The sequence below is a fragment of the Trichoderma ghanense genome (assembly GCF_004382785.1).
Source record: "Trichoderma ghanense strain CCMA-1212 chromosome Unknown scaffold_17, whole genome shotgun sequence".
Classification (NCBI taxonomy): Eukaryota; Fungi; Ascomycota; class Sordariomycetes; order Hypocreales; family Hypocreaceae; genus Trichoderma; species Trichoderma ghanense.
Window position 1 is genome coordinate 409,077 of NW_027395680.1, and position 19,688 is coordinate 428,764.

The window sequence follows — 19,688 nt, forward strand, 5'->3', positions numbered from 1 at the left end:
ATCAAAAATCAAAGCCGTCCACGTTTAAACTGCTCTTAGCCTTGGCCTTGCAGTTTTCCGCCCAATCACACGAGACGGCGCCAGCCAAGCTCCGTTCGGCTCCTTCATGCTGATTGCAAGTGTGCGAGCACAACATCCACACTGCCGAATCGTTCAAGCCTCGTCCCTCTTCCCCGCGAATAGCTGCAACATATAAAAACACAGTAAGAAGAAAAAAAGATCACGCCAAAAAGGTACTGCTTCGTATCGTCCGTAAACTTCATTATTCGTTATTCGTCATCGTCGTGTGAGTGGTCCTCGGTCAGGATCACGACTGTGAGTGTCGCCGCGTATGCTTCTCGGATCGCACACGCCATGCTGTATCCCCCCCCAAGCCCCGGTCAGTCAGTCAAGCCCAAGTGAAACCGTACACGAAATAAATCAGGGAGATGGATGATCCGTTCGGACATACCAAGTCTTGTGGATATCCGCCACGACTGCGCTGAGCCCCCAGTGAGCGCACCAGGCCCTCGCCAGCACCTCGTTGTCTCGAACCCCTACCGCGTCCACCACGAGCACCTTCTCATCGTCAACGTCCCTATCGACCACGGCATGGACCGCGTCGGCCGCCGGTGGAGGGCTCGAGGCGGTGCTACTGGGCCCAGAGTGCTGGCCGTCTCCCCCGTACAGGCCGGACCAATTGCGAATGCGAACGACATCGTCCGCCCTGACGAGCTTGTACTCGTAGTCGTAAAACAGGGGATGCGGCCCATCCGCACACGGCCACGCGGAGACGAAGCTCACATCGTACATGAGCCGCAGCGGCCAGGACACGCCATCAATGGCAAACTGCGCTTGGGCATCAAAGAGCCGAGGGCCCGCAGCGCCGCTCTCGCGCCCCGTGGCAGGAACCGGTTTGAAGCTCAGCAGCTCCATCCGCACGGCGTCAACCACGTACCGCTCGCTGTCCAGCGTCGCCAGCTTATACTCGCGCACGGGATATGCATCTGCCCGCGGCCCTAGCGCATCGGACCGCGTGCTCATCGTCTCGACGTCCTCGCGCGTCATTCGCTGCTTGGGCTGCCTGGTGCGGATGCGGGCAATCTGAGACCGGCCAAGCTCTGACGTTGGCCTGCAAGGCCCGACCCAGCCTGCGACCGAGTGGCACGTCGGAGCCAGCACTTTGCCCACGATGCAGCTCGCCGACCAGTACGTGTGACTATTACGGTACTGGAAGCCAGAGTGTGGGTGCATGTGAGAAAGCAGGGCCAGCTCATTCGTGGCCGGGTCAGGGTCTAGATCGATGAGCGTGTTCATGATGAGGAACGAAAATGTCGGCTGCAACCTGTTAGCAAAGGCAATTACCCCTTATCTCCTCCACAGTCTCTCCTCGTCTTCATCCTCCTGCCGTGATGTCAGAGGGAGGCCACTTACCCCGGGAAGTACGAGTCCGCTAAAGTAGGCAAACGCATCCGAGCTTATGGCGTCCAGAGAGAAGTCCTCGTCCTTTTGCCGCAGGGATTCCATTGTATCCCTCAGATTTGGCCACTTCATGATCTGAGCAAACTTCTTGAGCTGCTTCACTTGCCGCTTCTTCAGCTTGTATCGCAGTTTCACTAGGAAGACACTCCTTAGCTTCGTGTCCCCCATCAAACCAAGCACAAGCGCTCATGGCTTCCATCTACAATCAATTTTTCTCCCTTGGGGGGAATGCAAGATACTCAGCATGATACATACCTTGTTGAGGGGAATCGCCGTACGTCTCGATTCGGACGTTTTCTCGCCACCGTCTCGCAAGTGCCAGGTTCCACTTGATCGTAGGGGGCATCTGCTGCAGCAGCTTCTCCTTGGCCCAGTCATCGTGATGGCGTGATTGGATACGCAAATCCAGCTCGAGGCTGAGGAGCAGCTGATGAAAGAACTTGTGATACTGCTCCCGGCCCTCCTCGGTCGAGCCGTTGAATATGAAGCGAGTCACGACCTGGTTCTTGGGCTCCGTGTAGTCGATCCAGTCCGGCCGCGACAGTGCCATGATGAGGTCGGCGATTTGCTTGTCCAGCGTCTTGTGCGGGCTCAGAAGCTTGTCGGGGTCTCGCAGGAAGCGCTTGTACAGAGATCGATACAGGAGGCTCAAGTCGTCGTCCTCCAGCCCCAGCTGCTGCAGGTCCTTGAGCCGCGCAAATATCTGCTCCAGGCTCACCGGCCGCGGCACGACCCCCGAGTCCCTCAGCGGAATCTTGGCCGGAATGTTGCTCGCCGCAGCAGCCCACTGGTTGAGCGTGATGGTGCCGCCCAGACGACCGTAGAAGAAGGCGTAGCTGGGCTGCTCTATCGTCTCCCAGGGATACGACGCATGGCCGTGCTCCTGCACCTTCATCGTCATGAGATGGGACATGGCGTCGTTTGGCCTCGCCACGTCGGTGCCTCCGCTCCGGGTCTTGGAGGCCGTCACGTAGAGCGCATAGTGCTGGTCCGAAGCGTAAGGGATGGCCTTCTTGCGGCCTTTGAACGTCGGCGCCCCGTGCGCAATCATCTCGAGGGCCTCTCTATGGGGCAGCTCATCGAGGCTCGACACCGCCGTCGGCGGCCATCGCGGGTTCTGGCCTCCATTTGCCGCCGACGGCTGCGCGACCTTGTTGCCCCTGTCGCCAGCAGTGGCTGCGGCGTTGTCGTTGCTGCCGCTGACATCTGCTCCGCTGTCTCGCTTCTTGCCAAAGCCCGACTGAAGCCGGCCAGAAAGCGACTCATCGGGCCGTCGCCTCGTGGCCGAGGCCCTGGGTGAGCGCCTATGAATGTCACTGCCGCTCCCGCCATCAATCGTGCGCCGCCTGCGCGGCAGCTCCCGGTTGGGCACAATGAGGCTGTTGCTGCCCTCGCTCAGCCTGCGCCGCTGCTTCTCCTCCTGCTCGTCGTATGGATGCTGCTGCTGAGGCTGCTGCCGCTGCGGCTGAAGCTCCCTGTCCTCGTTGTCCTCTTCCCACTCGCCCTCCCCGTCGTCGCGCGCCTCTCCGCGCAGCAGGTCCTGGTACTTGCGCACCACCCTCGAGCCTCGCTTCATCAGGCTCTCTCCGCGCAGAAGACCTCCCCAAAACCGTGACTTTTCTTTCTTCTGCTCCATCGCTGCTCTGTCTTCCCGTTACTTCAATGCGAAAGCCCACCCGTCCGCTTTCAGTTAAGCCCTTTTCTTCGCTCCCCCCAATAGCGCTCCGCGCCTGGTAAAATAAGGCGATGGGGACAAGCAAACGAGAGAAGAATGGTTTCTCACGAAAAGTCGGTCAATCGCCCGGTTGTGGCGAGAAGAGGGCAGCGCATGGCCGGCTCTATCCTGTGCTCGGCTTCCTTTCTTAGCTTTCCGTCGCTGGCACGTTCATCGTAGGCGCATTCGTTTCCAGTAGGTACCTGAGGTGAGAGGTTCGCCCAGCGCTGTCACGCGCTCGAATCTCCCTGCTATGCAGTCGCAACGGGTTTCTCGGTGGGCGCGAGGGAAAGGTAGGAGTAGAAGAGAAGGTGAAGAAGAAAGGGAAAACAGACGCTCTACGGCAAAATCGAATGTCAAACAAGGGAAGGGGGGGCGCAAGTTAAAAAGGACAAAGAAAAAAAAAGTTGAGGCAGGACGTACAGGTAGAACAATGGGCATGGATGGCACAATAGCCGCCCGCGCCTACTGGAGACCAGCATCTTCTGGCACCATGAATCACGAGGCTTTGCTCTCGAGCTGTTTGCTCATGCTATTCACAATGCACTAATAGTAGAAAGGGAAGCAAATACAGATCTAGACAAGCATACCTCTCTTCAAAGTTTTACAACGGATGCTCATTCACTTGGTGACCTTTACATCTTATCCCCTGACCGCAAACAATGCACATCCATTCATACCTGCGACAAGAGGATCATGGACCGAGTAAGGCACAATACCTACAGCCTCCCTGCATATCCAGCATCACCAAGACACCAACCCATCACCTCAAATCCTCCAGCCTCACCTTCATCCAAGAATCCGCGAAATACAAGCAACATCTCCAAGTAAACACCAACCTCATCCACGCTCCTCCCCAAAAGCACCCCCAAATCCCCCATACAATACAATATGACAGGTCCTCTCCGATGCGACTTCAACTGCATGCATGCCTTACCGCTGCACATAAACGCTGCATCCCCGGAAAAAAAGGAGTCTCGCAAGGGGAACCGAACCACCAGACACAGAAGAGACATGGTACTTGTATGATTCCCCCTACTTGGGCGTCCATGGAAGACCATCACCCTGCTCATCCCCAAACCCCGGCCCTTTTAGAGCGACCTGACCCAATCACCACCCCCATCACATCACCAAACTTCCGGAATGCCGCTCGTCGAACGCAGCACAGAATCGCAATTGTCTTCAAGTCCATCACCAAATCACATAAACAGCACTCGTTATGATACCTTATAACAGTACACCGCGTGGCCTTTCATATAGAGTATATACACCGCAATCAGAATTTCGCAGTCCTATTAACATCGCTAAACAAGAGGATATAACTCTCCGTTCCCCATAGCAGAACAAAACAGGTACGGTGTGCACGAACACATACACACCATCAACATTAACCAATCTGCGAGAGAGAGCCAACACAAATTATCGGGCTTCTCCAACCTCGTCACTGTTATACAAGACGCACGCATACGCCAGCCTACTTCAGCTCGTCCGTAATCGGCATGGCAGAGTCACGATCCTTCATCTTGGCAAAAGCCTTTTGGTACTGCATCCTGTTAGCTTTCATCCAAGATACCATGCAAGAATCACCTTACCTGAAGAACAAAGTTGACAATCAGCGCAATCATCATGGCCACGCTGATAATCACCGGCCCAACCATGTTATCAAAGTCCTTGCCACTCCTCTCCATGATCATGGTCCGGCGAGTTCGCAGCACGCTGTAGCCCCAGATGCCCGCAAAGCCCGCAATGCCAATGTACGCAATGCCGATCCACCGCGCAATCGTGTTCTCTCCCGCAGCCGAGTACAGCGCCAGGGCCAGAGCGCCTTGCAGGATTGCAATGTGCTGCCACTTGAGAAATGTTCGCTCGTTGGCCAGCCACACCTTGGGCTCGACCTTGAGTTCTCCCGTGTTCTTGATCCATTGGGAAGGCTCCACTACGCCGTCGGGGAGACGAGCGTGAGCTCGTTTGGCAATGGCGTACTTTGAGAGTGACAGACCTGGAAGAACCGACGACAAGGTGCCGTATCCTCCTGATCGAGACTGGGAGCTGCTCTCTCCCTCTTCTTCCTGCCTTTGAGGAGGCTGAGACGTCTGTTGCCGCAGAGAGCGGGACAGATGCGCCTTGGCATCAGCCGCCATGCGATCCTCGAGATAGGACTTGCCGACGGGCGAGCTCTGTGCCGCCTTGTAGGAGCTGGGCACGGTTCCAATGAGGCTTCCGACGGCCATGGCGTCGTCGGCGCGCTGGGCCCGGCGCTGTTCTTCCTCCTCAAACGCCTTTTGGGGGTCCTTGCGAATATCGGTTTCCAGGTCACCGAGCCAAAAAGGCAGGTTGTTCACGTAGTCGTCAAACAGCGAGGCAACGCCGTGGACAAACTTGGAGAAGCGAGGAGTAGGGTGCACCAGGTGGGAGCCCATCAGGTCCTCTATCCACGACGGTCGCTTGCGGTTGCCATCCTCCTTCAGCTTGATCTCCAGCACGGCATAGGGGAACCTGGACACTTCGCTCTGGTTGATGTTCTGGAACGGGTACTTCATGTTGCTGTTATCAATATCGGTTCGGTGCCACTCGTTGGGATCTCGGCAGGGGCGGCTCTTGTCCAGCGTGTCCTCGCGGATGAAGGCGAGGTCGGTGTCGATGGAGATGCGAACGCGGTCGTCGGCAGGCTTCTGGAAGGCCGTGCGGACGTAGTTGGCTCTCAGCACCGGCTGCAGCTTTTTCCTCTGCTGGAACTCCTGGACTCTGGCAACGGTGGCCCTGTATGCCTCAATCTGCTCCGGGGACTCGCCCATCCTCTCCATCTTCTGTATCGCCTTTTCCGCCGTGTATTCTCCGTTGAGGAACTGCTTGACGTACTTGTCCTTGATCGTGAACTTGTGCTCCTCGCTGTTGCCGTTGGCATCGGCCGACTTTTGCTCCACGAAGATCTCGGGCCTGCTGCTCAGCTGGCCGTACCACCGCAGACGCAGGGAAGTGACTTCTGACTGCTGCTCGACCTTCTCGGAGTATATCTCAAACTTTTCATTGTCAAAGTAGAGCGAGGTGATGGAAGGCGAGTCAGACCCGTCCAGCTCCTTAGCAGACTGTTCGCTGTAGACGAGAGCAGGGAGTCGACGAAGGATGAGCGTCTTGACCTCGAGCAAGTTGTCGGGATGGACCCAGACTGCAAATAGCACGTTAGCAAGACAGGCTTGAGAAAAGGTAAAGCCGGTGCATACTTACACTTGTGAGCTGTGTACCGCTCGCCATTGTGCGTCTCGGCCGAGGCATCCAGATCAAGCGGCACCTGATCGCCCTCCTCCAACTGCTGCCGAATAGCAAAGTACATGACAGACAGCTTGTTCAGGAGAGGCGCGTATCCCTGCTCCGAGTTGAACGGCCGCTGAGCCAGGCTCAGCTGCATCATTGGCCGCACCTTGTAGCGGTCTCCCCTCTTGCGGTCGTGCTTCTTGACAATCTTGAGGAAGCTGGTATAATTGAGGCTGCTGTACTTCTTCAGGGCCTTGACCTCGTTGGTGATGTCATCGAGCTCTGCCTCGAGCTCCTTGAGCTTCGCATTCAGCTCTTCGCGGCTGAGACCCGGCTTGCTGGAGCTGCTCTCGCCAGCATCAGCACCAGCGCCAGCACCGCCATCAGCGGCGTCCGTACCAGCGCCAGACTCGGCGGGGGGCGCATACTCCTTGAGCTTCTCAAAGGCGGCATCGACCCTCTGCTTGAGGGCGTCGAAGCGCTCCTGCTGGAACCGGGCCACCTTTTCGAGCTGGACGTTGAAGATTTCGTCGCAGAAGCGGCTCTCGTCCTCCTCGGTCCAGACGGTCTCGTCGTCCTTTTGGTCCTCCCGCAGGAGGCTCTTCAGCTTGCCGTAGTCGACATACTTGTCCTTCCACGGCGGGTATATCGACTCGCGGAGGGTCTTTCCGAAACGCATCTCGCCGGCCTCGTGTCACGTCGTTTTGCCCGTGATCAAGCAAGGGGCAAATGTAATTGCCAATTCGTCGGGTTCGGTATCTCGCTCGATGGCGTATCGTATCAGTCGAGGGTAGAGTTTGCACGAGCTCTGTGTCGGCGGTGAAACGTTCTTGGCTAGCAATTGAGTGGGAAAGACGAGGCTGGAGAGCCACGGGGAAAGAGTTTGAGCAGGAGGGAAGAGACACAATGAAGCGGTGCTGCCTCCGTAATCTGCCGCAGAACAGCAATACGAGTAACGACGTCTTCGTTCCAATTGACCCAAAGCCGAGCGGCCAAGAAAATGACGAGCAGCAGAAGAAACAAGTCCAAGTCACGAAGCACGGGGAAGGACGAGAACAAGCTCGGTCTGGGATCCGCCACACGTGCATCAAATTCTAGGCCTTTCTCACGCCAAGCTACGATCCAAGCTCTGCCGCTAGCCCGTTATCCGCTAATGCACTGCACTGCACCTATCCATCCACTATAACCCCGGTCCACAACACTAAATCCTACTGCTACAGATTCATCCTCTCCAGCTGCTGAGCACCTTGGCACCTTACCTGTAGCCTCACCTTGACCGTCCGGGCACTTCACCTATGTCATCAAAAAGAACCTTAAAACGCCAAACTCTTCCCCCTTCTCATTCTCCCCCTCCCCCCTCAACGGCTCTTCCCTCGTTTCACATGCAAATGCCAGACTAAACGGACCACTCCAAAGACTCAATTCGGCACCAACATCTCTGTCCCCAGTGCTCTTGAAGGTGCTTACACCCGGCTGTTGTTCAGCGGTGCCAGCCTATCACCGCTCCGTCAAAAGGCACGTGTACCCAAACTCCATCCTGCCTGAAGACAGGCCCGACAGGCATTTGATGGACGCTTGCCTGGAGCTTTGAGGAGGCGCTAAAACGGCGAGATGACGCAGGCTCTGCCCCGCATTGAAGGTGAATTGCTTGAGCCGATTGGACCAGAGCGAGGTGACATCCGAGATGAGATTTGAAAGCTGGAAGCAATTGATGATGTTGTCATATAAGAAAATTGCAATTGACTTTTTCTTTTCTAGTTTTTGATGTTAGTCGAGGGGAACCAAACGCAAGTGAGACGCTGGTGGTGTAGGGTACTCTCATCTGAACCCTGTAGATGGACAGCCTCGTTGCAAAAGCCGATAGCCAAGAACACAATCACTAGACAAACGGCTTCAAGAGGATAATACAAGGCTATGGTATCATTGCTAAACTACCTTTTTGTACCTCAAAAGACAATAAAAGAAGAAACGCGGAGATATGCAAACCAATACATGTACTCGTTACACGATCCAATAAAACACCATGCTTCATCATAACTCATTTCCTTCAGTGCGCTGCAATCCTGGTAAAAATCTCCTGCGCAGTCCGCTTAACAATACCGCCCGTCACAGGCAGGTTGGTGCAGTTCTCCAGGTACAAATCAACCTCACGCGCCGCCATACGACCCTCGTTGATGCCCCAGACAATGAGGGACTGGCCGCGGCGAGCATCGCCCGCAGCAAACACGCCCTCCACGTTGGTGCTGTACTTGCCGGGCGCCGTCTTGACGTTCTTGCGAGCGTCCTTCTCAATCTCGTCGCCGAGGACGCGAGCCTCGGGTCCAAGGAAACCCATGGCCAGCAGGACGAGGTCGGCAGGGAAGAACTGCTCGGAGCCCTCAACCTTCTTCATGTCCCAACCGCCGCTAGGGTTCTTTGTCCACTCGACACGGACGGTGTTGATGCCCTTGACCTTGCCACTGCCGTCATCGACAAACTCCTCGGACATGATGCAGTACTCTCGAGGATCCTTGCCGTCGTGCTGGCGAACCTCCGTGTGGCCGTAGTCGACACGGTAGATTCGGGGCCACTGGGGCCAAGGGTTGTCGTTGGCACGCTCATCAGGAGGCTGGGGCAGCAGCTCAAAGTTGGTCACGGACTTGGCACCGTGGCGGACTGAAGTACCGATACAGTCGTTTCCGGTATCACCACCGCCAATGACAACGACGTGCTTGCCCTTGGCCGAGATGTACGCGTTGTCCGCGAGCTGGGAGTCGAGCAGAGACTTGGTGTTCTTGTGCAGGAACTCCATGGCATAGTGGATGCCCTCAAGGTTGCGTCCCTTGATGGGAAGATCGCGAGCAACGGTGGCACCAGTAGCAATGACGACGGCGTCGTGGCTGGCCTTGAGGTCCTTCAGCGATGGCTGGCCCTCGGCACCAATGGCCACGCCCGTCTTGAAGTTGATGCCCTCGGCGGCCATGAAGTCGGTTCGGCGCTTGACGATGCGCTTGTCCAGCTTCATGTTCGGGATTCCGTACATCAAGAGACCACCCAGGCGGTCGGCGCGCTCGTACACGGTCACGGTGTGGCCAGCTCGGTTGAGCTGGTCAGCACAGGCCAGACCGGCGGGACCGGACCCGATAACGGCAATCTTCTTGCCAGTGCGGACCTCGGGGATTTGAGGCACCATCCAACCCATCTCGAAACCACGGTCGATGATGGCGCACTCAATCGACTTGATACCGACAGGGTCGCTGTTGATGCCCAGGACGCAAGCTCCCTCGCAGGGGGCGGGGCAGACACGGCCAGTGAACTCGGGGAAGTTGTTGGTCATGAGCAGACGGTTGAGCGCGTCCTTCCACTGGTTCTGGAACACAAGCTCGTTCCACTTGGGAATGATGTTGGAGATGGGGCAGCCGGTATCCGACTGACAGAAGGGGACACCGCAGTCCATGCAGCGGGCAGACTGGTACTTGAGCTCGTCCTCGTCGAGACGGGAGCTGATCTCGGCCCAGTCCTTGATTCGGGTGGCGACAGAGCGGTACTTTTCGGTACGGCGAGCGTACTTCATGAAGCCCTTGGTCTTGTCGAGCACCAAAGCCCTCTTCTTCTTCTCCGCCGAGCTGTCGCCAATGGCCTCTTCCATGTCTTGGAGCTTGGCAGCCTTGTCCTCCTTCTTGGAGTGCACCCCGCCAATTGCAGGCAAGTTGTACTCGGCACGCTTGGCCTCGGCAGCCTTGGCAGCCTCCTCCTCAAGCACACGCTTGTAGTCCGTAGGAAGGACCTTGACGAATCGAGGCAGGGCACGGTTGAAGTCGACCAGGATGCGTGCCGCCCGCTCAGAGCCCGTGTAGTGGTGGTGGTCCTCAATGAGACCGCGAACGTAGGCAATCTCGACGGGGTCTGTAAGGGGACCGTACTCAACCATCTCGGTGTTGAGCTTGGAGACGAAGTCCTTGTTGATGTCCAGCACGTACGCAATACCGCCGGACATGCCCGCAGCAAAGTTGCGGCCAGTGCTGCCCAGGATGACAACTCGTCCACCAGTCATGTACTCGCAACCGTGGTCACCGACGCCCTCGACAACGGCCGTAGCGCCGGAGTTGCGGACGGCGAATCGCTCGGCAGCGACACCACGGAAGTAGCAGATACCACTTGTCGCACCGTACAAGCAGACGTTGCCGATCAGGATGTTCTCTTCAGCCTTGAAGACGGCAGAACGAGGAGGGTAGACAATCAGGCGACCACCAGACAAGCCCTTGCCGACGTAGTCGTTGGCATCACCCTCCAGCTCGAGAGTGACACCTGGCGCGAGGAACGCACCAAAGGACTGGCCGGCAGAGCCCTTGATGTTGACGTGAACAGTGTCAAGCGGGAGACCCTCACCACCATATCTCTTGGAGATCTGGTAAGACAGCGAAGTGCCCATGGCACGATCGGTGTTGACAATGTCGCACTCAATTCGAGACGGGAGGCCCTTGTCAAGAGTCAACTCGGCCTCCGAAATCAGCTTGTTGTCCAATCGGACGTAGAGCTTGTGGTCCTGCTTGCGGACGTTGAAGGTAGCGACGCCAGGTCGGAGTCTGTGGGCGGGCGTCAGCAGCAGAGACAGGTCAATGTTGGCAGTCTTCTTGGTGCGCAGGTCCTCCCGCATCTTGAGGACCTCAACACGGCCAACCATCTCGTTGATGGTTCGGAAACCAAGCTTGGCCATGATGGCTCGAAGCTCGTTGGCGACGTAGTAGAAGAAGTTGATGACGTGCTCAGGAGTACCGGTAAACTTCTTGCGGAGCTCGGGGTCCTGGGTAGCGATACCCACGGGGCAGGTGTTCAGATGGCATTTGCGCATCATGATGCAGCCCATGGCGATCAGGGGAGCAGTAGCGAAACCCCACTCCTCAGCACCGAGCAAGCAGGCAATAGCAACATCTCGGCCAGTTCGAAGCTGACCGTCAGTCTGCACCACGACACGGCCTCGCAGGTCGTTGAGAACCAGAGTCTGGTGAGTCTCGGCAAGACCCAGCTCCCAGGGGAGACCAGCGTACTTGATACCAGTCCATCGGGAGGCACCGGTACCACCGTCGTGGCCAGAGATGAGGATGTGGTCAGCCTTGGCCTTGGCCACGCCAGAGGCGACAATGCCGACACCGACCTCAGACACAAGCTTGACAGACACGCGAGAGCGCGGGCTCGAGCACTTGAGGTCGTAAATCAGCTGCTTGAGATCCTCAATGGAGTAGATGTCGTGGTGAGGAGGGGGCGAGATGAGACCGACGCCGGGAGTCGAGTGTCGAGTGCGAGCAATGGACTTGGAGACCTTGTGGCCAGGCAGCTCGCCACCCTCGCCAGGCTTGGCGCCCTGGGCCATCTTGATCTGGAGCTCATCAGAGTCGGCAAGGTAGGCAGACGTGACACCGAATCGACCAGAGGCGACCTGCTTGATAGCAGAGCGCATGGTATCGCCGTTGGCAAGTCGCTCGGATCGCTCGGGATCCTCACCACCTTCACCGGTGTTGGACTTGCCGCCCAGTCGGTTCATGGCGACGGCGAGCGTAGAGTGAGACTCCATGGAGATGGAGCCGTACGACATGGCACCGGTGCAGAAGCGTCGGACGATGTCGGTCCATGGCTCGACCTGGTCAATGGGCACCGGCTTGCACTCATCAAACTTGAAGTCAAGCAGGCCACGCAGCGTGCAAGACTTGATCTGCTCGTACTCGCTTCGGGAGTAGGCCTCGTACGACTTGTCGTTCTTGGCGCGAACTGCATCTTGCAGGTTAGCAATGGCAGTCGGGTCGTTGACGTGAGCCTCGCCGCCGTCGCGCCAGTGGTATTCGCCAGACTCGGGGAGAGCCTTGATGCCAACAGTGTAGCGTGAAGGGAAGCCAAGCTCATGGAACCGGAAGGCATCTTCGGCGATGAGCTCAAAGGTAAGACCCTGGATACGCGAAGCCGTGCCCCTGAAGCATCTCTCAACGACGGATTCGTCAAGACCAAGAGCTTCAAAGATCTGAGCACCCTTGTACGAAGCCAGAGTAGAAATACCCATTTTGCTCATGACCTTCAAGATACCGCCATCGCAGGAGTGCTTGTAGTTGCGGATGAGCTCATCGTCCGACAGCTTCTTCTTGAGAAGGCCCTCCTTGCTGAGCTTGAGGATGCACTCCATGGCGAGGTAAGGGTTGATGGCATCTGCACCGTAGCCGAGCAGAACGCACATGTGGTGGACCTCGCGAGCCTCGGCGGTCTCGACCACCAGCGCGGCCATTGATCGCCACTTGTTGCTGACGAGGTGATGGTGAACCATACCGGAAGCCAGCAGAGCAGATACGGCAACACGATCGGCAGATGTTCCTCGGTCGGACAAGACAATGATGCGGTCGCGAGCCTCAATGGCCGCGGTAGCCTCCTTGCAGATCACATCCAGATGCTTCAGGTAGCCTTCAACTCCCTCGGACTTGGGATAAGTCAGGTCGATCGTCTTGACAGTCCACTCGGGGTAAAGGGTCGACATGTTCTTGATGGCGTTGAACTCGGGGATGGACAGGATAGGGCTGGGGAGAAGGAGGCGGCCACACTGAGACGCATCCATCTCCAGCAGGTTACCCTGAGGTCCAACGTAGCACTCGAGCGACATGACGATGGACTCTCGAATGGGATCAATCGGCGGGTTGGTGACCTGGGCAAAGAGCTGTCGGAAGTATTCGTAGAGGAGACGGGGCGAATCAGTCAAGCAGGCCAGGGGCGCATCGTTGCCCATGGAGCCCAAAGCCTCCTTCTCGTCGGCGGCCATGGGAGCGAGCAGCAAGCTGACCTGCTCGTGTGTGTAGCCAAAGGCGAGCATCAGGGGGTCCTCCTGGAAGCGAGTCTCGTCGGGCTTGGCAGAGAGATCAAGCTTGGCCTCCAAGGCCTCCAGGACCTTGGGCATGGTAATCAGCTCGCTGTCGAGCCATGAGCGGAAGTCACATCTGTCTGCAATGGCAGCCTTGAGCTCAGCATCGTCAATGATTCGTCCGGCCAGGGTGTCGACCAGCAACATTCTACCGGGCTGCAGTCTGCCCTTCTGAATGACAGACTCGGGCTCGACGGGAATGGTACCGACTTCAGAGGCGCAGATGATGCGGTCATCGTCCATGACGTAGAATCGGCAAGGTCGCAGACCGTTGCGGTCCAAGTTGGCACCGCAGTAGCGGCCATCAGCAAAGGTGAAGAGGGCGGGACCATCCCAGGGCTCCATTTGACAAGCAGCCCATTCGTAGAACGCAGCCTTCTTGGGGTCCATGGTCTCGTTACCCTGCCACGCTTCGGGCACCATGAGCATGACGGCCTCGGGCAAAGAGAGCACGCCGTTGATGGTGAGCAGCTCGAGGACGTTGTCGAAGGCAGCAGAGTCGGAACCGCCATCCTCGACAATGGGGTACATCATCTCCAGCTCCTCCTTGAAAATGTCGGACTGCATGACACCCTCGCGAGCACGCATCCAGTTCTTGTTGCCTCGCAGCGTGTTGATTTCACCGTTGTGGGCAGCCCAGCGCAGCGGCTGAGCACGATCCCACGAGGGGAATGTGTTTGTGGAGAAACGCGAGTGAACAAGGGCAAAGTGAGCCTCGTAGTCGGCGTTGACCAGATCGTGGTAGTAGGAGTAGACCTGCACGGGGGCGAGCTGTCCCTTGTACACGATGTTCTTGTTCGACAGAGAGCACAGGTAGAACCAGTTGTGAAGGCCGATGGTGTGGGTGGCGCGTTTTCGGAGCACATAGAGCTGTCGCTCGAAGTGTCGCTCGTTGAACTGGGCCGGGTCGGTAATCTCGGGGGCATTGCCGGGGCCGTATGCTGAGGCAAGGACGACGAAGGGCTGAGCAATAATGGGCTCGCGGGACTTGGCCGCGGGACCGAGCAAGCTGGAGTCCACAGGAGGCCGTCGCCATCCCAGAACCCGCAGACCCAACGATTCGGCAACATCTTCCAGTTGCCTCTTGGACTCTTCGAAGGTCTCTTCGTCGGGCTTGAAGAACAGGTTTCCTACAGCATACTGACCCAGAGGAGGCAGCTTAATGTTCTCCTCTCTCTCGAAGTTCTTGATGAAGAACTTGTGCGGGATGGATGTCATGACACCAGCACCGTCACCATCTCGGGCGTCGGATCCCACAGCACCACGATGGGTCATGTTGCACAGTAGGTTTCGTGCTGTTGACGGACAGTTAGAAATGCATCTCTTCAACAGCAGACTTGCTCTGGTGGCTTCATCGGCCGCAACTCACCATCACTAACAATCTTGTGGCTAGGCTTGCCCTTGATGTGGCTGGAAATCGGGGGTCAGCATGGCCGCATTACACCCAACGTGAGAGTAGCGAGGGCAACTTACCAAGCAAAGCCCACACCGCAAGCATCCTTTTCGTAAGACGGGTCATACAGACCCTGCTTCACGGGCAGTGCGCCCGCCCACGAGTCATTGTTGTCCGCCTGATACTCATACGGATGGTATTCCTCTTTTTCGGCGTCTTCGTGGATTTGTCGGTCGTCGAAGTCCTCGAGATAGCCCATGCTAGGCGAGGATCCGTCAATTATTGGTGGGCCGGTACGATTGGACGAGGAGGGCGGCAGATGGCAGCAGCTTGTGCCCGCAACAATGTCGTATCGTACGTGATGTAGGGACGACAGAAGCAATATCTGCGCTCAGCACAGACCTGTCGAGCAACCCCGTGTTAGCGACGAAAGTACAGAAGCAATGGTGATGATTGAGAAGAAAAAAGGTTTGGTGTGCAAAGAATCTGATTGCGAGTGGGAGGTGAATGAAGGAAGAAAGCGTCTCAATTCAATGCAGCCACAAACAGCCTCCGATAACGTTGCCGAGCCCGCCATCATCGCTCGATGAGGTTGCACGAGATGAGACCTGGAGCTGCAAGCGCTGAGGCGAGAGCCGGTCACAGCGGGTGGGGACCCTGCTGGGCGCTGCAGGGGGGGGCTTGTCGCGCTGTAACTTAGCACTCGCAGCCCTAAAGCCCCGGCGGACGGCCCTCAATTGGCAGCCAATGGGATTCCAATTTTTAAGCGTTCGCTCGTCCAACCGCATGTGAGACGATGACGCTCGTGTCGGGAATTTCCCCCACGATGCCCCTCACGCCCACAAAACAGGCCATTTGCGGCCGCTTGGCGCCCGAGTGTCTGGACTCGACACGATGGATTGCTGCAGGCGGCCGTCATCGGCAGAGAGGGCGGGCGAATGGACGCAGCTGGTGACAACGTTGCGTTGTGTTTCCTGCCTGCATCTGCTCGTCTGCAGAGAACCGCGGAATTGCGGGAAAGCGGACAAGAGGAATCTTGCACAATCCTGCAGCCCATGCCGTCCATCGCACAGAGCACAATTCGCCAGAGCCACTCAGCCTTGACAAGTCCAAGCGAGGCCGATTGAAGTCCAGATGGCGTAACGAGACGTAGCAGGATGGGGGACCGCCTGCCAGTTTCAATTGCATCGAATCGGTTAGACATCTGGTCCGAGAACCTTGTTTTCCCCTTCTCTTCAGATGTCGTGGCCTTCCGTCCCAATTGAGCTCGAACAGCGCTTATCACCCATTGGATGTGGCAAATTCTGATTGCGAGGCTCTCCGCAGAAGCCGCCAAAACTCGGTAGGATGGGCGAATGTTCGATTTCCCCCAAGTCGAAAGTAAAGTTGGCGCCGGCAGACACTTGATCCCGTGTCTCTATGGAATCGCACTTGCTTTTGGGGTAAGGAGACTAAGGAGGGGAGCTCGGGGACGTTGAAAGCATTTGACAGGCGAAAGGGGGGGGGGGGGGTAAAGTAAAGCATCAGCATCAACGACTTACCGGCTTAAGATGTTCGTTTGGTATCTAGGAGGCGCTTTGCGCTCTGGTGGAAGAACAACAAGCCACGAAATGGAATGAGAAAGAGAGAGTTGACGTGAAAGAGGGAGGGAGGTGAAGCAGAGTTGGAAGGGGAGGGAGGGCAGGCGGCAGCTTTTATTCTAGGAACGACGGATGGAGGACGGAGGCGTCCGTCTGCCAGTTTCCCCGGCGTGCCCCCATAAAAGACATGAGCATCTCATCAAGCGTGTGTCTCTGCCAAGCCATGGATCTCGCAAGGTGGTCCGAGCAAAGCGTCCGCCACGAAAAGAAGCAGAGAAATAAGTCGAGCGGCCTGCTAACCAGTCCAACCTGCCAGGGATAGTGCTTCGACAGTCGCAGCCGACAGTGGGGGGCGTCGAGGATGGCGCAACACCAAACGCCTGAAATGCGGCGTTTTGACTGGCGTGCGTCGTAGCGCCTCCGGGCTGGAGACGAACTCCCAGGCCTCTTGCTGCGGACCGATCTGCCCCTCCGGTGATGGCCCCAGAAGCACATGTCAGAAAACACCGCAAGCTCCGGGGGTGTGTGCCAGCGATGAAGGCAGAGAGGGAGGAGGCCCTGGCAATTTCCGCGTGTGCTTCGTGCTTTGGTCGAATCTCATCTCTGCAGAATATGGGGACGCGGGAGGACGGTTTCATTCGTCGTGCTTGTGCATGAGCAGCGCCGATGCGCGGAGGCAGAAGAACCCTCGAGCCTGCAATTCGCTGATGTCAGTCCGAGCCCGAGCATCTCCAGAGGCAGGGAAGACGCCGCGCCAGCCTCGGGGTCCTGACAAGGGCTTGGTAGTCGTCGCATCACCAGCATTGGCTTGTAAGTCAAAGTGGCCTCCGCATAGAAATTGCACTATTGGTGGTGCTGTTGGTTTCTCGGGCATGCAGCAGAGGGATCTCCGGCTGGGCACGTCACTCCGTCCACTGAGGCGAACGAGGATTGGCCCTCGGCTGTAACCCCCTGAGGCAATTGCTCAGCATCTTGCTCCTTTACGCAGAACCCGGTCTTCTCCGGCAATGCTCTGAAGTTGAGGAAAGCCTGGATGAAGCGTTTGTATGGCGTCTGGAATCGTCTGTGCAGGCAGGTACGTAATACGCCTGAGGCACCAACACCGGCTTCCATCCAGACTTTCCCAATTGGGCTATCGATTACCCTCAAAAATCTTGCTATTACCCCCAGGAAACTCGCTGCTCTGTTCTCATTACCCTCGAATTACCTGCACAAAACTGCTCTATATCCCGTTCATCGGAACACACGGCGTCGAGAACGACAAGGCCGCATGGACTGCAATTTCCCATCAGTTCTAGTCCACAGCGTCTGCGAGCAACAATTTCAGCCGTGCCAAGCAGCTCTTTCAGTTCCGTCGCTTGTTCTTGCAACCGCCGACTGCCTGCCTCCTGCACGAATGGCCACTCAATGCAGAGGCCCCTCCTTTCTTCTTTTCGCCTCATCGCCTGCTGTCACAACAATAAGCTGCGACTAATTCCCGGCCTTCTGGTTGGCTCCAAGGCGGCTGACGCTCGTCTCAGCCTATCTCGATGACTAGAGGCGGGCTTATCCAGTCGTCCAGACAATTGGTTTGCAACACGCTTTGTGTAAGAGAAATCTAAGGGCTAAGAATGCCCGAATGCGGCAGGGCTTCCCTTCCCACCCCACAGCATCTCTGCGCTCGTGCAGGGATTATCCTTACACACAAGGGAAGGCCTGGCGACAGATGCACACGAGGATCTGTGGCTGACGGCTGAAAGCTTAGCTGAACCACCAATCACGGCCGACCATTTCCAAATCCTGGCACCTGCGTGGCCGATGTCGCGCTCAAGCTTCGACGCCAATGGCACAGTTGCTCTTGATGGACGGAGACCCTAGAACGCCACCATGCGGTCTGGCGTCTGGAGAGGCAGACCCCAGGACGGCAGGGAAATCAACTGCTCAGTGCAATTGCAATCTTACCCAGGTAGCGCCATTGCGAGAACTACGAGTACATACTATATACATTCAACACTAACCAGGACAAGGGGATGTCGAGCCACGGCGTGGTTGGTGCTCGCCCCAGTCTCGGGGACACGGGAGCCCCCTCAAGCTGGTGCCATGTGCGAGGCAGTCTGTGCGACTTCTCGTCGCCGTCATAACCACACGTGCCACATTCATATCACGGGTGCTCGACATGGCCGAAACAGAAAGGTCGGTTGCACTTTCTGGCTGCAAGATGGACAAGGTGGACAAGATGAGAATGCAAAGCCGGGGCTGGGCATGCGCGGACGCTGCAGACAGCAGCCGGGTGTGCTGGGCCGCAGATTGCTTCTATGGATTTTGCCCGCGCCAGCGGCGCCATGCTTGTATTGAGGCCGAGGAGGACCACGGGGGAACCAACCCAGCGAACAGCCATCTCGAAGGAGGGCCGTCCTAGAAACCTCGTCGGCCAATAAGGCGCAAGGCCCCGACGCCTGCAGCATGCACGGAGTTGATGAGAGGCACGATTCTGGCAACCCTGCCTGTCCGATGCGACCCCGTCCGGCTCGTCTCGTCTCGATATTGCCTGTTATTACGAGTGTAAGGGACGCGATGTCACATCCTGACGAGCTGCTCGCATGTAATACTGTAATACTCGTGCATACTGCCGGGACGACCCATCCATCTGGCTGCGTGGTGGTGCTTCGGCCACGCTCACTCAAAAAATCGACATCATAAAACTGGCGCCTGCAGCCAATCAGCATCCCAGCCGCTGTCCTGTCGTCCTTATCTCAGGCCATCCAAGATTGCCGGCCCGTCGCCCGAACGTCTAACGCTACTGTACAGATAGTGGCAGTTGATAGCCTGAGGCTACTCGAACGCTGATACGAGCCAACTTGCCACAAGAAGCAGATGGTCTCGTTCATGAGACATCCAAGGTTCTCTGCCTCGCAACCAGAGGAGCAAGTGCAAGTACGAGCGAGTCCTCGTCCTCCATGGTTGCACTCGAAGTCATGGTGACATCCGAATGAGGTGATGGCCCTGCTGCTTGCACGCACCCCCAGAGGTGCTGCGAGATGTGCCACCAAGGTGTTTTGATCTCCATGTACTGTATTGAGCAGTTGGCTGTGAACAGCAAGGACCAGGTATTTACTGGGACTGCTGGGGGCCCGATAGAAGGAAGAGTAACCCAGTGCGGCTCTGTCAAGGACACGAGAAAACGACAACTTCAAGGCGTACTCGTACCATCCGCCACCACCACAGTTGCCTGCCTGCTCCCAGAAACTGGCCCCTTCCAACTGAGGCAATACGGGGAGTGTCTGCATTTCGCAACGTACCAATTGAACCACGCTTATATCCACTCTTTACTTGGGCATGCCTCTCAAGTCAAGGATAAAATGCAACGGCGCCTATTCCTTCCGCCGTCTCTGCCAGTCAACCAGGGCCCTATTTTCCCGAGGCAGATGGCGGGGC

General features: G+C 57.1%; 5 protein-coding genes across 5 annotated transcripts; 2 read left to right on the forward strand and 3 right to left on the reverse strand.

Moving 5' to 3' along the window:
• Positions 1-269: 269 nt before the first annotated feature.
• CCMA1212_009585 (uncharacterized protein) lies at positions 270-3,097 on the reverse strand (the record flags this gene model as incomplete). Its single annotated transcript, XM_073706661.1, has 4 exons — positions 270-357; positions 452-1,317; positions 1,414-1,595; positions 1,717-3,097. The coding sequence occupies 4 exons, from the start codon at positions 3,095-3,097 to the stop codon at positions 270-272; spliced, it is 2,517 nt and encodes an 838-aa protein (XP_073554880.1).
• Positions 3,098-4,649: 1,552 nt separating this feature from the next.
• On the reverse strand, positions 4,650-7,106 carry CCMA1212_009586 (Vacuolar transporter chaperone 3; the record flags this gene model as incomplete). Its single annotated transcript, XM_073706662.1, has 3 exons — positions 4,650-4,718; positions 4,768-6,341; positions 6,401-7,106. The coding sequence occupies 3 exons, from the start codon at positions 7,104-7,106 to the stop codon at positions 4,650-4,652; spliced, it is 2,349 nt and encodes a 782-aa protein (XP_073554877.1).
• Positions 7,107-8,419: 1,313 nt separating this feature from the next.
• On the forward strand, positions 8,420-12,287 carry CCMA1212_009587 (uncharacterized protein; the record flags this gene model as incomplete). The annotated part of the gene is made up of 3 exons (XM_073706663.1): positions 8,420-8,427; positions 8,540-9,057; positions 9,100-12,287. The coding sequence occupies 3 exons, from the start codon at positions 8,420-8,422 to the stop codon at positions 12,285-12,287; spliced, it is 3,714 nt and encodes a 1,237-aa protein (XP_073554878.1).
• Positions 8,475-14,953, reverse strand: CCMA1212_009588 (Putative glutamate synthase [NADPH]; the record flags this gene model as incomplete). The annotated part of the gene is made up of 3 exons (XM_073706664.1): positions 8,475-14,596; positions 14,671-14,711; positions 14,775-14,953. The coding sequence occupies 3 exons, from the start codon at positions 14,951-14,953 to the stop codon at positions 8,475-8,477; spliced, it is 6,342 nt and encodes a 2,113-aa protein (XP_073554841.1).
• A 2,932-nt stretch (positions 14,954-17,885) lies between these two features.
• CCMA1212_009589 (uncharacterized protein) lies at positions 17,886-19,517 on the forward strand (the record flags this gene model as incomplete). The annotated part of the gene is made up of 8 exons (XM_073706665.1): positions 17,886-18,104; positions 18,132-18,243; positions 18,275-18,543; positions 18,648-18,815; positions 18,969-19,055; positions 19,079-19,231; positions 19,280-19,335; positions 19,409-19,517. Coding segments are annotated over 8 exons (1,173 nt in total), but the record flags the coding sequence as incomplete, so codon positions are not given.
• Positions 19,518-19,688: the final 171 nt, after the last annotated feature.